Source organism: Malaclemys terrapin, chromosome 7 (assembly GCF_027887155.1).
Source record: "Malaclemys terrapin pileata isolate rMalTer1 chromosome 7, rMalTer1.hap1, whole genome shotgun sequence".
Classification (NCBI taxonomy): Eukaryota; Metazoa; Chordata; order Testudines; family Emydidae; genus Malaclemys; species Malaclemys terrapin.
Genome location: NC_071511.1, coordinates 124,443,611 through 124,463,153, shown reverse-complemented (window position 1 = coordinate 124,463,153; position 19,543 = coordinate 124,443,611). Strand labels below are relative to the sequence as shown.

Here is a 19,543-nt window from a genome sequence, read left to right as displayed (position 1 = left end):
TCCTTTCCCAGACCTAAAGAAGAGCTTTCTTTGGCTCCAAAGTTTCTCTATCTCCTCAAAAAAAAAATTGGTCTAATAAAAGATATTACCTCGCCCACCTTCCCTCCCTAAAGCAGCCTTTTTGGTTGGTCCTCATAAGTGCTTAAGACAGGCTCCATTAATCAAAATTCAATTCCATACCCAATCTGTCTGGGTAACCAATAAGCACTTCCGTGGTTTATGCACAGTCTGTAATTATGCATTTATTGTGGCTTGTTACTGCAAGCTACATTAGCTTCTTGGAATTCTGTATTTGCATCCCTTGACTAGCCATTCTTGAATACCAGGTCTCTTGTTTGCAGCAGATTCATAGATTCTAGGACTGGAAGGGACCTCGAGAGGTCATTGAGTCCAGTCCCCTGCCCTCATGGCAGGACCAAATACTGTCTAGACCATCCCTGATAGACATTTATCTAACCTACTCTTAAATATCTCCAGAGATGGAGATTCCACAACCTCCCTAGGCAATTTATTCCAGTGTTTAACCACCCTGACAGTTAGGAACTTTTTCCTAATCTCCAACCTAAACCTCCCTGGCTGCAGTTTAAGCCTATTGCTTCTTGCTCTATCCTTAGAGGCTAAGGTGAACAAGTTCTCTCCCTCCTCCTCATGACACCCTTTTAGATACCTGAAAACTGCTATCATGTCCCCTCTCAGTCTTCTCTTTTCCAAACTAAACAAACCCAGTTCTTTCAGCCTTCCTTCATAGGTCATGTTCTCAAGACCTTTAATCATTCTTGTTGCTCTTCTCTGGACTCTCTCCAATTTCTCCACATCTTTCTTGAAATGGGGTGCCCAGAACTGGACACAATACTCCAGCTGAGGCCTAACCAGCGCAGAGTAGAGCGGAAGAATGACTTCTCGTGTCTTGCTCACAACACACCTGTTAATGCATCCCAGGATCACGTTTGTGGTTTTTTTTGCAACAGCATCACACTGTTGACTCATATTTAGCTTGTGGTCCACTATAACCCCTAGATCCCTTTCTGCCATACTCCTTCCTAGACAGCCTCTTCCCATTCAATACAGATACGCTTTTTCTCTATGCCAGTGATAGAGTGTTAATAATTAGGTAGTCAAGATGAAAACGAACATGCTTGTGTGTGTAGGGTAGAGCTGGTGAGTTAGATATTTAATTTTTCTTTTCTGTTTCTTTTCTCCCCTGTGCTTAGTCTTTCAGTAGCTTCTCTCATTGCCTGCAATTACAGCTGCTCTAATCTCTTCAGGTTATTTCATAGCTTGGCCCTGTCCTTGGGTATATTTGCTGCCTCTCCAGTTTCATCATCTGCAAATTGGATCAAACTTGCATCAAAGAAACCCCAACAAAGATAGTGATGTTTAGGCTTGGCATGATTTGACTTTTATCTGTAAATGTTGATTTCACTGTACAACAAACCCATGAAAAATATTTCCATCAATCGAAATTTACAGATAGGCAAAGAAAGAGACTTAAGGCTGCTTAAGAACTTAGTGTGATTTAAGGATATTTATGTTGTATATTTTGATGTGATGTTGACAATTTGTGTTTTTAATCTTTAGATTCAAAAGTTAAAGGTTTATAACTATCTACTGTCATTAAATAATTGTCTGATACTCTACTCTACTGTTTGACTCCCCTGTAATTTCCTACAACTGTAAATTTAAATTTATAAAAATAAAAGTGTTTAGTAATAAAAATCAATTTTCTCTGTTACAATTACAAAAAAAAAAAAAAAAGAATTCTGTCAAGCCTAATGATGATGCAGCTCTGGAGGGTACACAGTAGTACTTGGGTTTTGGGTTTTTTGTTAGTCTCAAAATCCTGAGAGCCGTTGTCTATCCCAGAATTTCTGGGAAGTATCTCTATGTGAAGAGACACATTCTTTGCCATTATGGCACCTGGAAGTGCTTTGAGCACCCGGGTGGTCCCTGCACCAGAACTGGGAAATACTCTAGTGAGCTTTTTGACTGCCCTGTTTGGGTGTTTTTAATATAAATATATCATGTAGAAGGTGTTAACATTCTATCTTTCATAGACGTCAGCAAGGGACCTGGATCCAAGAAATTCACTTTTTCCGTGAACTTTGCCATTTACATAAAGTTTCTTGCAAATGTATGCCACTTACAGAATGGCACTGGCTTATGAAGGCTTGTTTCTGTGTGATGCCTGCTTTGAACTTCGTGGCACAGCCATAACAAGCAAGTAAGGGATGTGATGGCACTAGTATGAAGGAGGCTAGCGTCACTAACTAGTCTCAAATTTTGTGGACTTAAATATTTGTACATGTGGCTTAGAAATTTCACAGCAAGTCTGATGTTTTGTCAGTCTTCTGCATCTGTGAGAGCAGACATTTTCCTTTCTGTGTGAGTGTAAAATGTAGAACTCAGAGTGAAGGACTAATGATATTAAAGCCAGAAATCATAGGACTGGAAGGGACCTGGAGAGGTATCCTAGTCCAGTCCCCTGCACTCAAGGCAGGACTAAGTATTATCTAGACCATCCCTGACAGGTTTTTTTATAACCGCTCTTAAAAACCTCCAAAGATGGAGATTCCACAGTCTAAACTGCACTTGCTGCAATTTAAGCCCATTGCTTGATGCTCAGAGGTTAAGGAGAGAATTTTTTTTCCCCTCCTCCTTATAGCAACTTTTTGTGTACTTGAAAACCGTTATCATTTTCCCCCCTCAGTCGTCTCGTCTCCAGACTAACAAACCCAGTTTTTTCAGTCTTCCCTTATAGGTCATGATTTTTAGACCTTTAATCATTTTTGTTGCTCTCCTTTGGACTCTCTCCAGTTTGTCCACATCTTTCCTGAAATGTGGTGCCCAGAACTGGACACAATACTCAAGTTGAGGCCTAGTCAGCGTAGAGTAGAGCAGAAGAATTACTTCTTGTCTTGCTTACTGCACCCCACTAATATATTGCAGAATGTTTGCTCTTTTTTTTTTTTGCCAACAGTGTTACTGACTCATATTTAGCTTGTGATCCACTGACCCCCAGAATCCTTTCCACAATACTCCTTCCTAGGCAGTCATTTCCCATTTTATATGTGTGCAACAGATTGTTCCTTCCTAAGTGGAGTACTTTGCATTTGTCCTTTATTGAATTTCATGCTGTTACGACAAAATGTTTCTCCAGTTTGTCCAGATCGTTCTGAATTTTAATCCTATCCTCCGAAGCACTTGCAACATCCTCCTCTTGGTGTCATCCACAAACTTTATAAGTGTTCTCTATGCCATTATCTAAACAATTGATGAAGGTATTGAACAGAACCAGACCCAGAACTGATCCATGTGGTACCCCACTCAATATGCCCTTCCAGCTTGACTGTGAACCACTGATAACTACTCTCATGGAACAGTTTTCCAGCCAGTTATGCACCCACCTCATAGTAGCTCCATCTAGGTTGTATTTCCCTAGTTTGTTTCTGAGAAGGTCATGTGAGACAATATCAAAAGCCTTACTACTTTTCCTCTGGACAGTCTTGCCTACATTTCAGACTTGATCTCCCAACCTCTGCCAATGTGGCCTTACTCTCCTGAGTAGAGCTTGCAAAATACAATCCAATAAACCTGCCACCTAACTCCTACAAAAGTAATTAGCCAAGCATTCACCCTATTTCTTCTGTAGTCAGTTTCCTGTTTAACATTTTCAGTGCTGCCTACCTTATCTGGAGACTCTGGACAAAATGCACCTCTAGTGCTAGTTCCAGTGGACTGCTGACATCCACAACACACTGAAGTAGCTGAAGGGATTAAATCAGTGCTTATAGTAAGACATTTTCACCTTTTTCCACTTTTTTTCCGTTGACCTGTCTCCAGGATAGAATATTCCATGCCATATCCCAGAATACTGTGTTGAGAAAAAATATTTTTAAATTTCTGAATTACTGTATTAGTTTTATGCAGAAACTAGCTGGCTAACCTAATGATTCTGTGCCATTTGGATGCATGTAGATTTAAACACAACTAGAGAAGCCCTGAACTCCTTATTCGTCCTAGGAAGAAAAGAAAAGGCATAACTTCTAGAAAACCAGTGCCAAGCATATCTGCTGCTGCTCACATCTACGTAATCCTTAGGTCCACCCTTGTTAAGATGAAATATGTGACCTCTTTGCTTTTCCTTCCCTCCAGATTTACAGGAACGGATGGGCCAAGTGGTTTTGGATTCGAGTTGACGTTTCGATTAAAGAGAGAAACAGGGGAGTCAGCGCCACCTACGTGGCCGGCAGAGTTAATGCAAGGCTTAGCCAGATACGTCTTCCAGTCAGGTACTGTACCATTAAACAATTCCTGCCTTGTTTTCTATCACTCTAACTGTGATGGGTTACATGAATGTCAAAGTGCTGGATTTGAATCTTGTATTTATTCAAGTAAATCTCTGCCATTTTAGTCTCGAGATCGGTCTTGTGCGAAAATGCTGTTTGGTCAAAATAAAAGTGTTGCTTTCACCAGTCTATTGGTAGATCTCTGTGCTACTGTACAGGTGATCTAGGTTCCCCCTGCCGTAAGCTGCTTGAAGGTACAGAATGGTTAGGCCTTGATAGGAAAGGGAGTCTTTGGGATTACCTTTTAGTTACTCCTCTAGACAAATGAGGAGCTGCTCAGTGATGGAAGAAGATGGCTGTGATATGAGGTCTTACGGAGGCAGGGGTTAAAGCTGAGACAAATGGAAATCCTCAGGGCTGTGTCAGTGATATAGAAGATCTCCTAGGAAATGTCAACTTTCCTATGTTGTACAATATAACTGAACTTAACATAAAAGGTGGTTACAAGGAGGAGGGAGAAAAATTGTTCTCCTTAACCTCTGAGGATAGGACAAGAAGCAATGGGCTTAAATTGCAGCAAGGGCCGTTTAGGTTGACATTAGGAAAAACTTCCCAACTGTCGGAGTGGTTAAGCACTGGAATAAATTGCCTCGGGAGGTTGTAGAATCTCCATCATTGGGGATTTTTAAGAGCAGGTTAGACAAACACCTGTCAGGGATGGTCTAGATTAGTGGCTCTCAACCGGGGAGTCCATGGCCCCTGTGGAGCTGCAAGCAGGTTTCAGGAGGTCTGCCAAAATAAACTAGAAAGCAGGGCTGGCATCAGACTTACTGATGCCCTGGGCAGAAAGCCAAAGCCCAACCAACTTAGCTTTGTGGGGACCCCTGTGGCATGGGGCCCCCCAGCTATTCCCTGTTTGCTGCCCCCTAATGCCGGCCCTGTCTTTTAATCTACTGGATATGAGAAAAACAGTTGTTGTGGCACAGGTGGGCCGTGGAGTTTTTATAGCACGTTGGGTGGGGAGGGTGTCGGGGGGGGGGGGCTCAGAAAGAAAGAAAAAGGTTGAGAACCCCTGATCTAGATAACTTAGTCCTGCTATGAGTGCAGGGGGCTGGACTAGATGACCTCTCGGGGTCCCTTCCAGTTCTACGAATGGCCTGTTGGGTAGACTATTAATTCACATTGTGTTTATACATGCGATTCTGTGGAGCGATTGTGCAAATAGTGATTGCCTTTTTGATCCAGTTTGGGGGTTCTTCCCTGTTAAAGTAGCTTCCTAAATCTGTGATTACAAAGCAGCTAAGCACGCACAGATTTGTAACTGTTTCTCTGTCAGTTAATAAATTGCTCAGTAACGTCTCTGATTCTGTGCTGTTTTTTCAGTCAGATGAGTGACTTTTAAGTTGGAGGAGTCCAGAAAAAATATGATCACCGTTAACTCCATTGCTGCTGATCATGAGTGCAACACCCCTACACTCAGTGGCAGTACTCACATGGTCGCTTTCTTTCAAATGCTGACTCAACCGAACAATCTACCCACAAATCACTTATCATGATCTTAAGAATGTTGCTTGATGCCGGGTGGAATGAAGACATCTTCTCTAAATTTGGCTATTGAAGAGGTGTGCAGGCCCATTTTCACTGTTGTGCCATTGAAATTCTGGTCCAGTTGTTCTTAGTTGAGATTTTTTGCCTTGGTTCCTCACAACTCCTAAAGCAGTTTTATTCCATGTGATTCCCATCAGCTGTCCCAGATTCAGAGTCTGGGTCAGAGTACAAGATTCCCCACCTAAATCTGATATACGCAACTCTAAAGCATTTGCTGTCAGGGGATGCATTAATAAGACTACCTTTTTTTTTCATGCATTTCTGAGATATTTGCCTCTGACTTTGCAATTGCCTCTAATGTCTCACTTATCGATGTTAATATTATTTGATCCAAGATTTAAGGCTATTTTTGCAGCATTTCAAATCTCTAAACACTATAAGTTCTCATACCATGCTTATCAGTGTAGTGTCTGAGCGCTTTCACTTGTGCATTAAGTCATGTGACTCATAGCCGTCACTTGTTTGTTCTTATTCTCTCCCCAGGAGGAGTGTGCACAGTAGTGTTTTGACACGATTAAAAAAAAATACTTACTGGCCATGTAAACCATATTACTCAAAGAGACAAACTTCTGAATCTCTTCATGTTGCATTTCTTGGAGCAATCCAGTAATAGGAATTTCGTGTGGACAAAGTGACATTTTCTGTTTCTGTGCATTTCGCGTGAGCAGCAGACAGCTTGTGTACGTGTAATTGGTGGTAAGCCATTTAGAACAGATTCCCTACAAGACGACTTCTCATGCTTTCTGCAAAATACATAACTCTATCTTTCAGACCTGAAACCATAAAACCAGCTTTCAGTATTCTCTGGAAAGAGCATTTATGTCTTCATAAATTTCTGTTTTTCATCTTTGCCACGTACTTCACATTTAATTGGTCCATGACATTCAGTATTACCCTGTAAAAACAACAAGGAGTCTGGTGGCACCTTAAACACTAACAGATTTATTTGGGCATAAGCTTTCATGGGTAAAAACCTCACTTCTTCAGATGCATCTTTAAGGTGCCACCAGACTCCTTGTTGTTTTTTGTAGATACAGACTAACAGTATTATCCTGTGTTGATTCAGATTGGTGCTGTCTTTATAGCCCTCATGACTTGTGTTCCAGACATGCTTCAAATGTTTTTAATAGACTGTGTTTGGGGGTCTTACTTTTTTTAATTGTCTATGTAAATCAAGGATTAACTTGCAAAGTAAACGGTCCCTCGTGGTAGCAGCTAAGCTTGCAATTGTGAAGCATTAGAGAGGCCATCCCTTTCCCAAAATAGAAGGAAATTGTGTGTTGCTCAATGAGTAATCAAACTAGAGTTTATTTTGCTACAAAGCTTGTTCTGCAAAGTCTATTGCTTGCTTTTTTGGTGCAAATAACGGTCTCTGAATTACCTTACTGTAGCTGAAAAGCTCAGACCCATCTCTCTCAATCTTAGACATCAGGTCAGAGCGCTGACAGACACATTTGAAATGGATTTGGCATAGGGCATGCTCAGTGGTGGATTTCTTCTTCTTCCCACCAGTCTCCCCAGGTATTACTTGTGTATCTAAATGCATCCGCCCCTTCCCCTCTCAGCTCAGTCTCTTGCCCCTGCACCTGATACAACTCCGTACTTTGCTCCACTCCCATTCAGTCCCACCAGCCACCTCCTCTGTGGGACTCCGAGGCAATATGATAATACAAATTATGATGACTGGCAGCTCAGAGCAGCTGTATCTTGTGTCGTTTAGCCTACCTCTAGCCTCCTCTGTGGTGCTTGGGGAGGAGCGGGAAACTGACACTAATGGTCCTTCTCGCCTCTCCCCTTCTCTCCTCTTCCCCCCCCCCCCCCCCCCCCCCCCCCCCCGGTAATGAGAATATATTCAGCTTGTCTTGATCACTTTGCAAAGCTGAAATGGATAATTCTGCTTTGTCCTGCTTTTCTCCCTTCCTTGGTCTTGGGCAAAACTTTAATGCCATACACTGAATATTAAAACACTCATTTCAGAGTAGGTTTTTTTCTCCTTGAAACACAATCTGCCCAAGGCACGTTATGGCACTAACAGCATTTTCTTTTATGCTCAAATGTTTCCTACTCAGAACTCTTTGCCCACCCAGTTGCATGGTGTGGCTATCAAATGCCACTGTGATCAGCATGGGTAAGGACCTGGATATCAAATTAATAGTACTTTGTAAACCTATGGAGGTTTTAAATTTACAAATGACCTTTTAAAGCATTTGCTGAACCAAAACAACTTGATTAATGCTCCGCCCTTCACTCTCTGAATAAGTAGAAAAGATAAAACTAGCCCAGGGTATGGATGGTGGTCTCAAAGCCACATCTGGTAATGGGCTCCAAAGCTATTGGGCCAGTTAATGAATTAGGGCTCGTCTGCACTAGAGGGATTTAAATTTTAGTGCACACTAACTGGCCCTTGTGCATTCATAGATTCATAGATTCTAGGACTGGAAGGGACCTCGAGAGGTCATCGAGTCCAGTCCCCTGCCCGCATGGCAGGACCAAATACTGCCTAGACCATCCCTAGTAGACATTTATCTAACCTACCCTTAAATATCTCCAGAGACGGAGATTCCACAACCTCCCTAGGCAATTTGTTCCAGTGTTTAACCACCCTGACAGTTAGGAACTTTTTCCTAATGTCCAATCTAGACCTCCCTTGCTGCAGTTTAAACCCATTGTTTCTGGTTCTATCCTTAGAGGCTAAGGTGAACAAGTTCTCTCCCTCCTCCTTATGACACCCTTTTATATACCTGAAAACTGCTATCATGTCCCCTCTCAGTCTTCTCTTTTCCAAACTAAACAAACCCAATTCTTTCAGCCTTCCTTCATAGGTCATGTTCTCAAGACCTTTAATCATTCTTGTTGCTCTTCTTTGGACCCTTTCCAGTTTCTCCACATCTTTTTTAAAATGCGGCGCCCAGAACTGGACACAATACTCCAGCTGAGGCCTAACCAGAGCAGAGTAGAGCGGAAGAATGACTTCTCGTGTCTTGCTCACAACACACCTGTTAATGCATCCCAGAATCATGTTTGCTTTGTTTGCAACAGCATCACACTGTTGACTCATATTTAGCTTGTGGTCCACTATAACCCCTAGATCCCTTTCTGCCGTACTCCTTCCTAGACAGTCTTTTCCCATTCTGTATGTGTGAAATTGATTTTTCCTTCCTAAGTGGAGCACTTTGCATTTGTCTTTGTTAAACTTCATCCTGTTTAACTCAGACCATTTCTCCAATTTGTCCAGATCATTTTGAATTATGACCCTGTCCTCCAAAGTAGTTGCAATCCCTCCCAGTTTGGTATCATCCGCAAACTTAATAAGCGTACTTTCTATGCCAATATCTAAGTCGTTGATGAAGATATTGAACAGAGCCGGTCCCAAAACAGACCCCTGCGGTACCCCACTCGTTACGCCTTTCCAGCAGGATTGGGAACCATTAATAACAACTCTCTGAGTACGATTATCCAGCCAGTTATGCACCCACCTTATAGTAGCCCCATCTAATTTGTATTTGCCTAGTTTATCGATAAGAATATCATGCGAGACCGTATCAAATGCCTTACTAAAGTCTAGGTATACCACATCCACCGCTTCACCCTTATCCACAAGGCTCGTTATCCTATCAAAGAAAGCTATCAGATTGGTTTGACATGATTTGTTCTTCACAAATCCATGCTGGCTATTCCCTATCACCTTACCACCTTCCAAGTGTTGGCAGATGATTTCCTTAATTACTTGCTCCATTATCTTCCCTGGCACAGAAGTTAAACTAACTGGTCTGTAGTTACCTGGGTTGTTTTTAGTTCCCTTTTTATAGATGGGCACTATATTTGCCCTTTTCCAGTCTTCTGGAATCTCTCCCGTCTCCCATGACTTTCCAAAGATAATAGCTAGAGGCTCAGATACCTCCTCTATTAGCTCCTTGAGTATTCTAGGATGCATTTCATCAGGCCCGGGTGACTTGCAGGCATCTAACTTTTCTAAGTGATTTTTAACTTGTTCTTTTTTTATTTTATCCGCTAAACCTACCCCCTTCCCATTAGCATTCACTATGTTAGGCATTCCTTCAGACTTCTCGGTGAAGACCGAAACAAAGAAGTCATTAAGCATCTCTGCCATTTCCAAGTTTCCTGTTACTGTTTCTCCCTCTTCACTAAGCAGTGGGCCTACCCTGTCTTTGGTCTTCCTCTTGCTTCTAATGTATTGATAAAAAGTCTTCTTGTTTCCTTTTATTCCCGTAGCTAGTTTGAGCTCATTTTGTGCCTTTGCCTTTCTAATCTTGCCCCTGCATTCCTGTGTTGTTTGCCTATATTCATCCTTTGTAATCTGTCCTAGTTTCCATTTTTTATATGACTCCTTTTTATTTTTTAGATCGTGCAAGATCTCGTGGTTAAGCCAAGGTGGTCTTTTGCCACATTTTCTATCTTTCCTAACCAGCGGAATAGCTTGCTTTTGGGCCCTTAATAGTGTCCCTTTGAAAAACTGCCAACTCTCCTCAGTTGTTTTTCCCCTCAGTCTTGATTCCCATGGGACCTTACCTATCAGCTCTCTGAGCTTCCCAAAATCTGCCTTCCTGAAATCCATTGTCTCTATTTTGCTGTTCTCCCTTCTACCCTTCCTTAGAATTGCAAAGTCTATGATTTCATGATCACTTTCACCCAGGCTGCCTTCTACTTTCACATTCTCAACGAGTTCCTCCCTATTTGTTAAAATCAAGTCTAGAACAGCTTCCCCCCTAGTAGCTTTTTCAACCTTCTGAAATAAAAAGTTGTCTCCAATGCAGTCCAAGAATTTGTTGGATAGTCTGTTCCCCGCTGTGTTATTTTCCCAACATATATCCGGATAGTTGAAGTCCCCCATCACCACCAAGTCTTGGGCTTTGGATGATTTTGTTAGTTGCTTGAAAAAAGCCTCATCCACCTCTTCCACCTGGTTAGGTGGCCTGTAGTAGACGCCTAGCATGACATCTCCCTTGTTTTTTGCCCCTTTAAGCCTAACCCAGAGACTCTCAACACTTCCGTCTCCTATGTCCATCTCTACCTCTGTCCAAGTGTGTACATTTTTAATATATAAGGCAACACCTCCTCCCTTTTTCCCCTGTCTATCCTTCCTGAGCAAGCTGTACCCATCCACACCAACATTCCAATCATGTGTATTATCCCACCAAGTTTCAGTGATGCCAACAATGTCATAGTTGTATTTATTTATTAGCACTTCCAGTTCTTCCTGCTTATTCCCCATACTTCTCGCATTTGTATATAGGCATCTAAAATACTGGTTTGATCTTTCCTCCCAGTTTTTTCCTGACTCTCCTTTCTCTCTGCCAATATAGCCCACACTCCCTCTTGTTTCCGACTCATTTCCCCGGTCTCCATGTTCCCCACTTACCTGTGGGCTTTGCTCACCTGTCCCCGTCGAACCTAGTTTAAAGCCCTCCTCACTAGGTTAGCCAGTCTGTGTCCGAATAGGGTCTTCCCTCTCCTCGAAAGGTGAACGCCATCTCTGCCTAGCAGTCCTTCCTCGAATAGCATCCCGTGGTCTAGGAAGCCAAAGCCCTCCTGGCGACACCATCTTCGCAGCCAGGCATTCACCTCCATGATGCATCTGTCTCTGCCCGGGCCCCTACCTTTAACAGGAAGAATTGAAGAGAATACCACCTGTGCTCCAAACTCCTTCACCCGTGCTCCCAGAGCCCTGTAGTCACTCTTGATCCGCTCAGTGTCACACCGCGCAGTATCATTTGTGCCCACATGGATGAGTAGCATGGGGTAGTAGTCAGAGGGCCGGATAATCCTCGACAATGCCTCCGTAACGTCTCGGATACGGGCCCCCGGCAGGCAGCATACCTCTCGAGATGAAATGTCAGGGCGACAGATGGGCGCCTCCGTCCCCCTCAGCAGAGAGTCTCCGACCACCACTACCCTACGTTTCCTATTCGCAGTGGTGGCAGCAGACTCTCCAGCCTTAGGGGTACGAGGCTTCTCCTCCTTTACTGTAGGGAGTGATTCCTTCTTTCCTGTATCAAGAAGAGCATAACGGTTACCTATAACCACGGCAGGAGGGTTCGGAGCAAGGGTGGAGCACTGCCTGCTGCCAGAAGTAACCAGCTGCCAGCGTCCACCCTGAGCCATCTCCTCCTCCACCAGTGGTGTATCAGCAGTCCTGTGTACTGGGACAGCTACCTCAGCTGTCTCCACATGGACACTGTCGAGGAATTGCTCGTGGATACGGATGCTCCTCAACCTAGCCACCTCCTCCTGTAGCTCTCTCACCTGCTGCCTGAGAGATTCCACCAGCAGGCACCTTTCACATTGGATGGTCCCCCCAGCCTGGATATCCGTAAGTGGAAATTGCAAGTTACAGTCTTTGCAAAACCACACCAGGATCTGGGTAGAGGCATCCATGCTTAGGCACTCTGTCTGGCTACAGGCACAGGTGGAGGAGACAGTAGCAGTGCTGGCACAGGTGTTGCGGGTCTTCCGAACCATCGTAAGCCTCCCTCTGTCAAACTCCCGTCTGCAGCCCCCTGTCAGCTGAAAGGGTTGTTTAAGCAAACAGTTAGAATGTAGTTGCTTTATAGGTATTAAGGGGAATCAAGAGAAAACAGATGGAACCGGCAAGGGACCCTCGCCCCCTTCCTGCTCCCCTTCCAAACTCCCTTGCGAAACTCCCTGTTAGCAGCCCCTGTTTGGAAAGCTCCCTGGTCGCTTGTGCGCTGCTTTATAAAGCCCTGGCCTGTATGAATGCCCCGCCCACTGATTAAGGCTCAGCCACTTACCAGAGGCTTCTAGCTTTCAAACCTTCCTTTGAAGCTCACAGCTTCCAACTGCCAGCCACAGCACACGGTCCTTCAAACAACCAAAACAAACAAACAGACTGACAAACACAAGCTCAGCACACAGCAAGTAACCCTCAAACACAAACAAACACACACTACAGACAGTCACTTACCCCAAAAGGTTGCTGTATTGCTCCTCCTTCACCTGGAGAACTCCCTTGCGAAACTCCCTGTTAGCAGCCCCTGGTCGCTTGTGCGCTGCTTTATAAAGCCCTGGCCTGTATGAATGCCCCGCCCACTGATTAAGGCTCAGCCACTTACCAGAGGCTTCTAGCTTTCAAACCTTCCTTTGAAGCTCACAGCTTCCAACTGCCAGCCACAGCACACGGTCCTTCAAACAACCAAAACAAACAAACAGACTGACAAACACAAGCTCAGCACACAGCAAGTAACCCTCAAACACAAACAAACACACACTACAGACAGTCACTTACCCCAAAAGGTTGCTGTATTGCTCCTCCTTCACCTGGAGAACTCCCTTGCGAAACTCCCTGTTAGCAGCCCCTGTTCGCAAAGCTCCCTGGTCGCTTGTGCGCTGCTTTATAAAGCCCTGGCCTGTATGAATGCCCCGCCCACTGATTAAGGCTCAGCCACTTACCAGAGGCTTCTAGCTTTCAAACCTTCCTTTGAAGCTCACAGCTTCCAACTGCCAGCCACAGCACACGGTCCTTCAAACAACCAAAACAAACAAACAGACTGACAAACACAAGCTCAGCACACAGCAAGTAACCCTCAAACACAAACAAACACACACTACAGACAGTCACTTACCCCAAAAGGTTGCTGTATTGCTCCTCCTTCACCTGGAGAACTCCCTTGCGAAACTCCCTGTTCGCAAAGCTCCCTGGTCGCTTGTGCGCTGCTTTATAAAGCCCTGGCCTGTATGAATGCCCCGCCCACTGATTAAGGCTCAGCCACTTACCAGAGGCTTCTAGCTTTCAAACCTTCCTTTGAAGCTCACAGCTTCCAACTGCCAGCCACAGCACACGGTCCTTCAAACAACCAAAACAAACAAACAGACTGACAAACACAAGCTCAGCACACAGCAAGTAACCCTCAAACACAAACAAACACACACTACAGACAGTCACTTACCCCAAAAGGTTGCTGTATTGCTCCTCCTTCACCTGGAGAACTCCCTTGCGAAACTCCCTGTTAGCAGCCCCTGGTCGCAAAGCTCCCTGGTCGCTTGTGCGCTGCTTTATAAAGCCCTGGCCTGTATGAATGCCCCGCCCACTGATTAAGGCTCAGCCACTTACCAGAGGCTTCTAGCTTTCAAACCTTCCTTTGAAGCTCACAGCTTCCAACTGCCAGCCACAGCACACGGTCCTTCAAACAACCAAAACAAACAAACAGACTGACAAACACAAGCTCAGCACACAGCAAGTAACCCTCAAACACAAACAAACACACACTACAGACAGTCACTTACCCCAAAAGGTTGCTGTATTGCTCCTCCTTCACCTGGAGAACTCCCTTGCGAAACTCCCTGTTAGCAGCCCCTGTTCGCAAAGCAGTCATGTGCATGCAGTCATGTTTCAGACCTACACTAGGGAACTTTGTGGACCCCAATAGGGTCCCCACGGGCATGTTAGTGCACAACATGCTAGATCATACCTGTGAATAAAAGTCAGTTTTTTGTTGTTTTAGGTGTACTTTACCACATCCTATAGGGTGTGGGGGCATGGGATGATGTTATACTCTCACTGTTCCTGAGTAGTTTCATATGAAGGATAGAGGGGGAAAAATTCAACCAACTACTGTTTAAAATAGCATTACCACATTACCTATGATTCTAGAACGCCTATCACAGGTGGCACCTGTGCTCTCACCCGAGTCGCATTAGATTTTATGATGAACACTTTTAAGCACACAAGTGTCGCACTTCTCTGTTTCTTTTACTTTTTCTGCATTGCTGCTTTACTTTAGACAATCTGTCTTCTGCACTGAATTTTAGAATTCTTCAAGCTTTGGCTTTTCTGTTCACTGTAACAAACACTTGATGCTTTGTGCTTCTGATTAAATAGCACTGGCTCCCCTGCTTCAACAAAACCAAGTCTGCAAATCTTAGTTCTATTTGTGGCTTTATCTGTTCTTGATTTTATCACTGTTTGACCATGACCACAAATTCCAACTCTGTTATTTTTAGTTTCAAAGTTTCTAGGATTTTTTGTTTTTGTTTTTTAAATGAAACTGTTCACCATTCAGTGACCTTAACTCGTCATGGTTCATGGCTACATTGGGAATATCTCAGATTTATGCCTTAGTCCAAACTGAGGGGGAGTAGAAGAGGGAACACTGCTCCAATGGAAAATCTGTTCAAGGCCTTTTAGGTTTGTGGTTAACTTTATGCTGCAGTTATAAAATAGTTTACCAGTTTTGAAAGTGATTGTTTTTTAAATGAAACTATGCAATACCTTCATTCTCAAGTCAAGTCTAATTGTTTTCAATAATCTACCGAATTGCCACATGAAAGTAGTACTGTATTCATGTAGCACAAAGATTAACCTATTGGCTGTCTGAGAACTTGTACAGTTTCCATGTTTTTTGGCCTGAGAAAACCATTGATAGTCCTACTGCATGCAAGCAGTTGGATTTTGGAAAGATTTGCCAGTAAATGGTACATCCATAAACACAACATAAAAACAGCAAGGGAGAGCATGTATCATACTAGTTGTCTGTGAAGTTTATAACAATGAATGTTTGTCAGTTTCTTAAATCAAACTGACTTCAAAAATATTAGCAGCAAATCAGGTTTTTAAAAGGGAGACCTCTATGGATTAAGCACACTTAAACTTTCCCTGTGGTTTTCCTACTTGCAAATTGTTTGAAAGTTGATATCTGTAAATGACAGTTTTAAAATAATTAGTTTAAATATTGAACACTAGTATTTAAGACTTATGATGTATCTAGTCATTCATATGATGGACAAAGTATGTCTCTTTGTACGAGCTCTTTGTTGCAATAAACACTAGGTTGTAAGCTCCTTGGGACAGGGACTGTCTTTTCTGTGTTTGTACAACGGCTAGCACTTTGCAGTCCTGGCCCATGCATGGGGCTCCTAGGCTAATATAAGTGATGATAAAAAGGAAGACTTTGATTAAGTAGGGCAGCCTGTGCTCCTGTGCTAAAGCTTAATGTGGATCTTGGTTGTTAATTTACCTCATGGAGGGAAGTTGCTTTTATAAGTAGAGCTCTAGTCTCTTAAGACTTAGATTATTGTTGTCACTGAATTATTCTTTGATATATATTAAACTGCTACATTTCTTAAAATTTGTGCCTGTAACTGATTTAAGAAGTTATCACTGTTGTTTGGATCTGAATAGAGTGACTATTTAGGCATAAGGTAAGGTGCTCTTTTTTCCCCAGAGGTGCAGAACTCCTACAACTGTGTTAGTCAATGGGAGCTGTCTCAGCATCTCTTTAAAAACAACAAATACAACTAAAATGAGGATTGCCCAAATTCATCTTCATCCCAATTCCAACGAGTAGTAACATCACTTGACTATCTCAACCTGTTTTATGGTGGGCATGTGAATGTTTACTGTTGAAAGAGACTCATTTAGATTAAGTAATTTGATTAAGGTCATACAACCTAAAGCAGTCAGACTTCAAAAGATCTTGGCTCCTGGAGTCCTGCTCTAATCACTAGACACTTTCCCTCATAGTCACTAGTATCTACAAGTCTATGCTCTGTCCGAATGACTGGGTCCTTACATGCATGTTTTTAAATGCTCTTTTATGCAGGCACGTTCTTCTGTAAAATGGTGCTTCCCTGAATACAAATGAGTTTTGTCTAGCTTTTATAAAATGTTGCTTATTTCCTCCCAGTGGGATGAATAAAGCCAAAGAGTTGCCTAATTATTCGTATTATTTTTCTGACTTTTTTTTTTTAAAAAGCATATATAAACCCCAGACTCATTTATCATTTTTTACTGGTTGCTATGGTTCTGAAACATGTATTCAGTTTCCAGTGTAGAACTGGCCCTGGCTTCCCTGCAGCATTTCAGAATTTTAGATTAGAAATGGAGGGGATTAGCTGTGTTTCAACTCCACAAAAGAATAAATCTACTTAAAACAAAATTTATAACAAACCAGTTATGCAGTTAACTTTGCACATAAACATTGGAATTTTTACACAGTGAAGTTCTTATAAAATATACTGTGGGCCAGTTGTTTGCCTTAGGTGAGTAGCGTTCAGCCATGTAAGTAGACTGCACGGTTCAGTTCTGTGAAGGGGTGTGGAAACATAAGTTAAAGTCCCTGTTTCCAATTTAGCCCAAGTTGGTCATGGCCAAAACCGATCACGATCAAGGAGCGTGCGCAGGAATTTAAATTTGACTGCTTTTGGAGGGGCATGGTAAACACACACACACTATACACATTAAACCATATCAACACTCGCACGTACATCACATCATATGCATAGAAGTAAACAGCAGTACACTCACCATTTCAAAGAAAAGCCATGGGCCGTGGAGCCACCTCAACAAATGTATCCACAAGGACTTGGCTGCGTCGGGGAGAGCGAGAGAGCTAGTTCTGTGCCCCTACTGACTATTGGGTGGGGAGTGGGGGCTTGAGCCCCTGCACAGGCTGCCCTACTGATAGCTATGTAGTGGTCCATGTGAAATCATTTGGGTCAAAGCCCAGTTCCTGTTAGAGGGATCGTTTTACATCTCTCCGCCCGCCACCCCCTCAAAAAAAATCCTGTATTGACATCGTTGTTGAGACTCGCAGGAGAGATGGCCAAACACTGATTGTATGCAGATAGAACTACCCTCTCGCTCCCTGCATATGAGAGACTAGGCTTGCGTGGTAGTATAGAGGGAAGCTTGTGTTAATGTTGCCAGCGATCTAGAATAGAGCATTTCTGCCTCCAGAGTTGTCAAGCAGACAGACAGCGTTAAAAAGACTAAAGAAAAATTATTTGGCTATATGTAGAATGATTCAGAGTCTAAATTTTGTAGGGCTGGATATGTGCACTCTCCCGAAATAAACGATTCCAAGAGTTACGTATACAATACACTTACGCTATGTCTGTGCTAAGCTTTTTCTCTTAATTTCCCACTGGTTCAACTACCCATGAAGCTCCAGGGATGAAAAGACTGCCTGTTGGCATTTTAACTAATCATCTAACCCTGCTCGAAGTAGTCTAGATGAGATGGTGGTCAAAACACCACAGGCTTAGCTATGTTAATATCCCCACCAGCGGAGCTGGCCCTGCCCTAGTAATGGTGGGGAAACTAAGAACGTTGAGAGTAGGTAAAGCCTTAGAGTGTCTATTTGGGTCCCAGGATTCAGTTCTGCATATTTATTTATTTATTTTTTACAGAGATCAGAGTTGGGGAGGGGGCTAAACACCTATCTGCTTCCCTGATAGAATTACTATAGGACTCTCATGAAGCCTTATTACTGTTGCGTTTAGTCTTTGATATCAAACATTTTTCTCTACTGTTTTGACATTGTGAATTTTCTGGGAAGAGCGCACCGAAGGGGGTTTTATTACAGCTCTGCTTTTTTAAATTTTTTTATTTATTTGCCCCTCCCCTCTCCCCATGCAATTGTAGTTTTCTAGCTTTTTTTGGTCTCACTGTCCATGAAGAGGAGGCAGATAAGAAGGTGCAATGGCTGTGACAACTGTCAGATTTCCTTCCTAGTTTGTGAACTCTTCAGGGTAAGGACTGTTTCTTTGTGCAGCCACCACATAGCACATTCTGGGCACTACCATAATACAGGTAATCGTAACAGTCATGCCTGGAACAGAAAATACAATATCGGGGACTGCTTCTGAGTTACCTCTAGATATGATATATGAAACAATTCACTCTCTGAAGACCTCACAATCTGTAATTGTCATCTGAACACCCCGGGCGGTAAAGAAATGCTGATCCCCTATTTTGCAGATGGGGTACTGAGGCAAAGAGACGCTAAGCAATTTGTCAAAGGGGTCTCAGACTGTGGTGGAGCTGAGACTTAGAACCCAGGCCCCACAAGTCCTAGGTTAGCGCCCTAGCCGCTGGGCCATCCTTCTTGTTTCATTTAGCATGACTAGTTTACAGCAGCATATTGATTTTGATGATACATCTCAAAGACTTTAGTCAGATGCTAATCAGGAAATCACAAACAAATATAGATTTAAACACTGTATAAGATTACACAGAGAATGTTGCTTCACAGAATTTTGCAGTTCATGCAATATTGCCACTTTTGCTATTCCTGAGAGCATAAATGCAATTAAACCAGTGGTCCCTGAACTTTTCAGGCTCATGTGCCTCCTTACCCCGTCCACACCGTGCCGGGAGTGGGGCCATGGCTTGTGGGGTGTGGGGGGACAGGAGACGGACAGGAGTAAGGGCGACGAGGCTGGGGCCACAGCTGGGGGTGGGCCTGGGCTGGGAACAGAGCCATGGCCTAGGCTGGAGGTGGGGCTGGGACCTGGCCAGTGAAAAGTGCAGAGCCGTGGCTGGGCCACGATCTGGGGCTGAGGCTGGGGACTGAGTTGGGGGCGGGGCCAGAGCAGAGCTGGGAGCGGAGCACCCTGGCCCTGCTGTGCCCCCTCCCTGCCCAAACACTCCTCTGTGCCCCCCTAGAGGGGTATGCCCCACAGTTTAGGGACCTCTGAATTAAACTATCAAGGATTTTGGATTAAGTTCACTTTCTGCTGCACAGCTTCCCTCATTCATAGTAAGTGGGTAATGCCTGTCACCCGGGGGCACCAGTCTTGTTGTTTGAAGCTCCAGGACTCTAAACTCACCCATCAGCTCAGAAAACCAGAAGTTCTACCTCCAGTGGTAGAACAAGTTGGCAGTTCAACTT

General features: G+C 43.5%; 1 protein-coding gene across 3 annotated transcripts in view; it reads left to right on the top strand.

Annotated features, from left to right (window-relative positions):
- SUFU (SUFU negative regulator of hedgehog signaling) overlaps window positions 1-19,543 on the top strand; it is a 164,535-nt gene that overhangs the window by 34,309 nt on the left and 110,683 nt on the right. For all 3 annotated transcript variants that reach the window (XM_054033875.1, XM_054033874.1, XM_054033873.1), the window contains exon 3: window positions 4,153-4,289. In XM_054033875.1, coding sequence (XP_053889850.1) covers window positions 4,153-4,289 — 137 coding nt within the window. The remainder of the gene's footprint in view (window positions 1-4,152; window positions 4,290-19,543) is intronic.